Genomic DNA, 8,995 nt, shown 5'->3' on the forward strand with positions numbered 1-8,995 from the left:
AGTCAAGGATACTGTAAGTAAGGCTGAGCATTATATTTTAAAATGAAAGTCATTGAGTTTTTATTCTGTTGATTGGTCTAGTATAGTTTGAGAAGGGTTTTGATTCGCAAGTGCCATTAACCATAAGGTAATTCGGATGGATGTATATAGTTGAAGTGCACAGTAAATTAAACATGTTTAGCTAGATGCAGGTTGATTTGAATATGGCTTTACATTCATTAGCCTATCATGTTCAAGTGAATGTTGGGGTGTTCACGATATTTCATAAGACTTCATGGTTTTTTTTGTTTTTAGAAAATTTCAATGGCATGATACAAGATATTCTGGAAATTCTGAGCTCTTTACCTTCGAGTGGCTTAAGTCTTTCCTTCATGAGAATGAGGCTGTATTTTGGGGCTTTTTGATGCATTGAATTCGAACTCCTGCCCTGGAGTTAGATTGTTTTAGTCCTCAAGGATCGAGCCCTCTAGGCAAGGTCTATCGTTTGCTTTCTCCTTATGGGCTTATTTCAGGCCCAAGAGGCATCTGCCATGGTATTTGTTTCTTTTTGTTTTCATCGTGTATCAGAGAAATGTGAGAGACCGTTCCGTGATAATGTGAGGAATCGAGCTGAGGATCTCGTCACTGGTTGAAGTCCTCCTCATTTAAATTTAGGCCTTGCCTTGGACGGGTTTGGGCTGCCCAATTGGTAATTCAAATAGTCCTGGGACCGCAGCTACTGGGCTTCACGTTTGGCCCATTCTTTTAATCTCACATCTTTAGCTTCTTTCTTTCTGTTAGAATACATTCCTTTAGCCTAGACCATATTGGAACCTTTGCCTCATTAATGTTGGATAATTGGGTTCTCTAGCTAGTATGAGTGAACTGTGCTAGGTAATAAACCGTTATGGCTTTATGAATGCAGTTGAAGTCTCCTTTTAATTTAGAATCGAAGCGTGTCATTTAGCAAATTTTCATGGCCCTTGCAAAGTTAACAATGCGTAGTCGCTTTTAGGCACGTGTTTAATAAATTTACCTTCTTAAACTCGGGTGCACATTTATGTGACCCAAATCCAAATCCCAACGAAGTTAAAATATGTCAAAAATCGCGGGTGCATTTATGTGACGTGGTTCGAGACGTGTTTTCACGACGTGGCAATCTTCTTTAAAAAAAATATATGAATAAAAGTGGTTAAAAGGTTAAAATTTGCATAGGTTCATAATTGTATAAAATTAGACAATTAAGCCAGATATGATAGTTGAGCGACCGTGCTAGAACCACGGAACCCGGGAATGCCTAACACCTTCTCCAGGGTTAACAGAATTCCTTACTCGGATTTCTGGTTCGCGGACTGTTAACAGAGTCAACCTTTTCCTCGATTCGGGATTCAAACCGGTGCATTGGGACACCATAAATCTCTCAAGTGGTGACTCTGAATTTAATAAATAAATAAATCCTGTTTCGATTGTCACTTTAATTGAAAAAACTCCCTTATACCCTTCCGGGGGTGTAGGTAATAAGGAGGTGTGACAATGTACATGACAAACGGTTACTAAAACATCCCGCTGGTCCAGTTATCAAGGCATTATATGCGTGTCGGTTTGGTCGGCCACTACGGGTTTTGAACCGCCATTTGCAGACTGTAAATATCATGATTTTCATTCATTCAAACTTTCTGTCCAAAGCTTCTTCCATCCATGTTCTTAAAAAATCTCTTCATTAACCAACTTTTGTACCCAAAATTTCTTGAACATTCTGCAAACCGCTAAGCATACCTTCTTAATTTCTTCTCCTTCATCTTTGCTCTAAAATGGCGAAAACTTCTAAGACTGTCCCACAAAAGGAGGTTGCCTCTTCTTCACGGCCTGTCACCGACTGGGCTGTGGCAGAACCACACTCCGACGAGTTCATTCCTAGAGGGTGCGGGACCACTTCTAATTTTAAGATCGAAAAAACTTCCTCGGTACCGGGTTGCTGTGAGCCGGTCTCGAGATACATATATTCGATCATCGATGATCTCCTCTCCAAGGTCAAGAGGTTTGTAACTGGGCCGATAAACAAGTGGTGGTTCCCTCGCCTGAGGAATCAATTACCACCCACGTGGAGGGTTTTTTAAGTGTTTACACTTACCCCTTCACGTTGGGTCCCTTAGAATCGATCATCATTGCCTTCTGCAAAAGGTATGAAGTGACCCTCGGTCAAATTCATCCCTCTTTCTAGAGGATAGTGATTCTTCTTCGCATTTTTGTAAACAAAAACGAGGGGTGTTACTTCTCCCTCGATCATCTTATGCGTCTATAGAATCCCTGACTCTATCGAGGGGGATTAATCAAACTTGCTCGTCAAGCCACTAGGGCCCCGCTCTCGAGTATAGATGAGGACCGGGACTGAGGCTGGATGGGTCGATTTGTTAGAGTGAGGACCTCGGACTTGATTCCTGCCGAGGACATGCCATTTCCCGAGAAATGGAACATGAAGCGTAAGTATATCTTCACCTTAAAGACTTCATTTATCGTTTCTTGACTTACCTCCCTTCTCATCGGTGTTATTGTGGTGCACCTGTGGCTCGAATGCCGGAAGTGGTTCCTCGACTCAAGCAATGGATCAAGGGTCTCGTGTCACATAGACCATATCCCGAGCGTGCATACGGCGTAAACTATCGAAGGGTTGGTGGGAGGCCCGTAATCATGTTAAGTTTTCTTTTCTGATTTTATGATATTTGGTTTTCATCTTGCACTGTCAGACTCTTATTGATTCTGCTTTCCTTTTGTAGTTCTCCCCAAAGATGTTGTTGTGAGGCCTCTATCCGGTGATGAGGATGTGCCTTTCGAGTCTTTTTCTCTAAGGGAGGGTGGTGAAAAGAAGAGAAAAAGAAACCTGAGTTCTCTGAACTTGGAAAAGAAAAAACCAAAAAGGAGGTCGCGCAAACCCAAGGGAAGCACCGGTGCTCTACCCTCGGACTTAGTTCACCGGTTAAGGGACGAGTCCGAAAAAGAAGAAGAAGAAGAAGAAGAAGAAGAAGAAGAAGAAGAAGAAGAAGAAGAAGAAGAAGAAGAAGAAGAAGAAGAAGAAGAAGAAGAAGAAGAAGAGAAATCCAAGCTGGTGGCCCGTGTGCGGTAAGGTGTTGTGATACACGGGCTCCCCGAACTGGCGGGTGCTGAAATTGAACTGCCTCGACATGAGGAGGTTGATGAGGGAAGTCTAGCTGGTGTTCCCGAACCAGAAGGGGATAAGGCCACGCCTCCCCAAGCTAAAGAGGTCGAGAGGGAGACCGGGGCTGATATTCCTCGAGAAAAAAAAAATGCCCTGAAAGATGCGCTCGGGGTGATTGACATTACTGGATCTCCTGTGTTCTCGGATGCCATGATCCTTGAGGCCGGTATCTTAGAAAGTCGTTCTTACAAAGGGCCTCAGGAGGCGACAGATATCCATATCTTTTTAGATGGGTTAGAGTCTACTGCCTCAGAGGACGTCACTGGGCTCATAGATTTTCCGGTGCCAAAGAAGGTACCATCGCCGGGAGCCAATGGGTCTTCCTCGAGCCCAAAGTTAGTGAACCGGTTCCCGGCCTCGAGTGTCGATCCTGACCGAAGGCGATCAATAGTTTTCTCTATCCCAGAGGAAGCGCGAGTTCTCTCTCCCCCTATGGGGGTCGCTAGCTACCTTCGGTATTTGGTGACCAAAGAAGATTAAGCAGTGTTGGACAAGGTGGGAACCCCCTGCCTATTCAATGAAGCTCATTAAGCATTAAATCGGGTAACAAGGCCTTGAGGAGGAAAGCAGAGAAGCAGGGGCACTACTTACACATGTTGTTGCTAAAACATATGCTCCCTTTGTCTTGTCATTAATGTTTTCTCCTCCAACCAATACAGATGGAACGTTAATACTCGTCGTCTTTTCAGCAGCAATAAAAACCTTGTTAGTGTCATTGTATATCAAAAGATCACGGCGTTTACGATAAAGACAATACATAGCAATTTTCCCCACAATGCAGTTTGAATGCTACACCTTCGTGTGAAATTACATTGTGGATATGGGAGTGGGGGTGGAATATATCCAAACTTCTCCTCGCGAAAGTTGAAGTACGCAACACAAGTGAACCTATCAGTCCAATAAAGAACACCATTGAGGAAAATGCATTCCATAGAACAATTAGGTAAGCGATATTTTAAAGGAACGATAATTCTCCAGGAGGAGTTTGTTACTCCTAGCATTACAATATCTTATTTTTATCAACTTTTAACATAAAATCTTGCCGGAAACACGCTCGGACTGCGCACGCAAATCAAGGAGGGTAAAAATGAGATTTTTAAGGCTTAAAAGCGCAGAATTGAGTTGCAAAGCTACCCCATTGTCAAAAGTAATTTGTTCTTTAATTTGTTTGGTTTATCTATCGAGTATTCAACTCTCACTTATTCGACTAATCCGATAAATTTGCATTGTCAAAGTTCATTAAGGAAGTAAAGCCTTCCTGATGCGCGACATGAAAATCTCAATGACCAGTGGAGGATCTAGAGGCTAACATGCAGCTTCCCAGGAATCCAGTAACAGCTTCAGCCCAAAATGTGATCAATGATAGAAGAACGCTACAACCCTTAATTAGTAACCACTTTATTGAAGACCTCATGTAATAGAAAAGAAAAAAGCAACGAAAAAAACAAGATACTTAGGGGTCGTTTGGTTTGAATACCCCTTGTACTGGGATAAGTTATGCTGGGATAAGTTATGCTGGGATTAGTTACACTGGGATTAGTTATGCTGGTATTGTTTTTTATCCACTGTTTGGTATGTTGTATTAAAAATGATATGCATTGCATAATTTTTAAGACGAAGCTGTTTGTTTACAAAAATACCCTCCATCTTATTTAGCCTCCATCTTCTTACTCCTTTATCCAATTGACATACGTCAATTTCCAATTCTTACATCAACAAGTACTAAATAATTTTTTGAGGCTCTAGTTTTCAATTGTTTGAAATATATCTGTTGATTTCTTCTTCTAAATCTTCTTCCTAACTTACTTCGCTATTTCCTTCAGATGTAAGATCGCTAATTGCCATGTATAATATTACTGATTTCTTGGTCTTCTCAATTTTCATGGAATGTATTGTGATTTTAAAAAAAAACTCCACATCAGAGGTTCAAACCAAGATCCACAAGTTGGCCAGAACATAACCAAAACCATAGAATTTAGAGGCATCAAAAACATAGTTAAGCTAAAAAGAGAAATTGAAGAATTGTCATAGTAGTAATATAATTACATATGCACTTAACATTTACACTAGAGTTAAGCTATTTAATAGACATTAGTTACACAAAATATATAGCATCCTCGTGCCCACCAGTCATAAACAAAAGAGTATGGACATAACCCGAGGTATCAAAAATAGCACTACAATTTAACTTTAAAGTTGTTAGTCGAGCAAAAACTATCAAACTAGTACCACCACATATACACAACTTTACCATACTTCAAAGTTTACCATTGATAATCATGAACATCATTGTTTGGCGCTCAAGTTCACCCATACGTAAAAATAATTCCATCTTTTTCACATCTTCACAGAGAATCATTAGCTTTGATACGTTCTTATACAGAGTACAACTCAAATGCGGGAGACTCAAGGATGGAATAAATTTCACCACAAATATCGGATCGGTCACGATTCCCAATCTTATCAATCAAGGCACCCATTCTTTTATCTTGACGTTCAATAAAAATTTTCATAACTTCTGTCATACCCTTAAGAAATATCTCACTAGAATCCTCCACAACCCTTTTTCTTTTCTTGCTTTTCTCTTTTTCATTAAAATTAGAAGAGGACCTATTAGCATGCTCACCTTGTTTATGATTTTGTTGGAATCCTGCATATTCATTTTCAAATGCTCCAGCACATTCTTGTTCAGATGCTCTAGCATCTTCCTTTTCAGATGCTCCAGTAAAACTAGGTCCATCATAAGCATTTTCATTTTTAGCTTCTCCAGTAGCTATATTAGGTCCATCACGAGCATCATCTTCTTCTTCATCATCAACAACAATAGGCCATCCTAAGCTCATGTCATTAGAAAGTCCTGAAGCTTGACTCCTTAGAATATCCTCACCAGCATCTAGCGGCCCTTCTGCGTACTCTCCTGTCGCTCTATCCTTGCCAAAAATTTCCTCCCAATCCTCAAACATCGGCCATTTCTTAGTTTTCATGCTTTTTGCTTTTGGATCCATCTAGAAAAAATAAGGAAAGAAACAAAAGTAATGACAAATGCGTCAATTATAAACTATGATGGGAACTCGGGAAAATTCTTATATGAAGTAACAATATTCTAATAACTTAAGCAAAGTACAAATTACCTTTATAAAGTCATCCCACTGTTTTGGATCGTCAACAATTATGGTTCCATCACTATATTGAAATCCCAGACCACTTCGACTCTTTAGTAAACTTATGCTTGAATAACATCTCTTCCACGCTTTTACTTTATTATTAACATGTGGTTCACCTTTCAATTGACTACTAGGATGACGTTCATGCAAATAGTGCTCTAATTCCATCAAGTATCCCGGCCTAAAGGTTCCATTATCAGCTCGCCAACCATCAGCACACAATTTTTTTAAACCATCTAAAAGAGCACTTTCTTCTGCTGGAGTCCAGATCCTTCGGGAAGAAGGTGTTGATTTTCTTGATCTTATTGACAATAGCTTTGAATTTTCTGCCTGTCTATTCATTATATCTGTATAATCTTGTGAAATAAATCATCATAAGTATTAGTTATCTCCACAAGAAGCATAAGTATCTCCAATATTACTTAGCATCACAAAAAGCATATGTATGGAAGTATAGAACTATCAAAAAAGAAACGCTAACTAAATATAAGTAATCTTCACAAAAATCAAAGTAAGTAACTATTTGTTATAATCACAAAAAACTGAAAGTTGATACACCTTACAATCATACAAAAAACTAAAGAGAAAAATACCCAAACACCACAAAATATAATAAAAGCATGGAACGTTTTGAAACAATCAATTGTTTAGACTTGCATTCCACATTGATTGAGCCAACTCATCCCTCATGTGGTCCACTCCTGAGATGATTCAACAACATTAATGTTGTCATGTTGATACTCCACTTGTTCTTCCATATCAATATCTAAGGTATCCACTTCAATCTCTCTACGAATATAGTTGTGCATCAAACAACAAGCACTAATGATCCTGTTATGAACCTTAACTGAGTACCACGAAGAGCTTCTAAGAATTCCCCAACACCCTTTCAAGGGACCAAATGCTCTTTCGATAACATTACGAGCCCTAGCATGCTTCATACTGAAAAGCTCTTCTCGACATCGAGGTGGCGGATTGTCACCTTGCCAATCCCTTAACAAATATCTATTCCCTCTATAAGGTGAAAGAAAACAGTTTCCATTTGTATATCCTCCATCGCACAAATAATAATTTCCTAAAATATAAACATAAAATTTAGTTACTTTTATGTAGCATTCTTTTTGTATAACTTGAGTGTATAAGCATATGTATGGCATACCCTCAGGAATTTTCAAACCATTCGTTTGCACTATAGCATCTCGTAATACACGACCATCGGCAGCTGATCCTTCCCAACCAGGTAATACATAAGTAAAATTAAGATTTTTATCACAAACTCCCAATACATTAGTTGCTATTTCTCCTTTTCTTGTTCTGTATCTTGGTTTGTACTCGGATGGAACTCTAATTTGAATGAAAGTACCATCAAGTGCACCTAGACATCCTTATAAAATCAATTATAGATTATCTCAAACTATTAATTTCTTTTCGTATGATTATATATTTTTTTAGTTTTACATAAATTAATATATGCTCAAAAGAAATTTCACATACCTTAAACCATCTCCATTGATCTTCAATCTCATCTTCAAGCACTGGTTTGGGATTAACAAGTAACAATGGAGCTAGTCTGAGAACAGCTCTCAAGCATTCATTGAAAGCTTGACTTACGCTCCAACCCGATCTAACATAGTCAACCTTAATTGATCTATTCTTCTCATGATGAGCTAAGATATTTCAGAACATTGCTAACTTTTCACTACTTGACATGTTTTTACTATCAGTTAAACCTCCAATTTCCTTAGTTAAGACAACTAAAGTGCGAAAGGAATTTCTATCCATTCTTAACTTATCAATACATGCAATATCACTGTCATGTATGATACAATTCAAATGAGACATAATTTTAGGAATTCGAACACTCATACGGTACCTAATCACACGCCTATTTCTATGTTGTCTTCTTATAGAATGACCATAAATAGTCATTAAAAGAAATATAAATACAACAAGAAACTATTGGCACAATATCTCCTCAAGGATAATAACGCATTCAATATCGGACAATAGTTGATGATCCATAAGAAAACCTAATTTTGCCATTACAAAAATGAAAAGAATTAATATAAAAAAAATTACAATTAGAAAAAGGAATCTATGAGTAAAAATTTATAATTTTCAAGTACATAAAGAGAAACAAATGAACCCAACGAATATTTGGAAAGAAGATAAACTAAGATTTCATCATCAACATAAAGAGAGAAGAGCTAATAAATGGCAGAAGACAATCCACAACTGTGATTTTCACATATTACAGCTCTTTCACATTCAGCAAGTACTCTTTCATATATTTCAGCTCTTTCGGCACTACATATTGAGTTTTAAAGGCTATGATTTTTCTCAATTATTTGCTAAATAAAATTCAGCAAAACAATTACGTACCATTCATAAAAGAGTTCTTTGGTAGAGAAGAGGACTGGACCCAAATTATGCAACAAAGAACTTATAAATGATAACAAGAAAGAATAAGAGAAATAAGCTTTGATAGAAGTTTTAACCTTGTAAGAAAAGAAAAATGGAAGATAATGTCTTCTTCAATCACTACAACATAGCTTCTGCATTCACAGAAGAGAAGAAATCTTCCCCGAGAGCAGAGAAATTTGTAGCGGCATTGCTTTACCAATGTTGGGTAAAGAAT

At 38.2% G+C, this 8,995-nt stretch overlaps 1 protein-coding gene across 1 annotated transcript; it reads right to left on the reverse strand.

Annotated features, from left to right (window-relative positions):
- Window positions 1–5,568: 5,568 nt before the first annotated feature.
- LOC109219279 lies at window positions 5,569–6,699 on the reverse strand. Its single transcript, XM_019383717.1, has 2 exons — window positions 6,325–6,699; window positions 5,569–6,198 (listed from the first exon to the last, which is right to left on the reverse strand). The coding sequence occupies exons 1-2, from the start codon at window positions 6,697–6,699 to the stop codon at window positions 5,569–5,571; spliced, it is 1,005 nt and encodes a 334-aa protein (XP_019239262.1).
- Between the last annotated feature and the right edge of the window lie 2,296 nt (window positions 6,700–8,995).

The sequence above is a fragment of the Nicotiana attenuata genome, unplaced genomic scaffold, assembly GCF_001879085.1.
Source record: "Nicotiana attenuata strain UT unplaced genomic scaffold, NIATTr2, whole genome shotgun sequence".
Lineage (NCBI taxonomy): Eukaryota > Viridiplantae > Streptophyta > Magnoliopsida > Solanales > Solanaceae > Nicotiana > Nicotiana attenuata.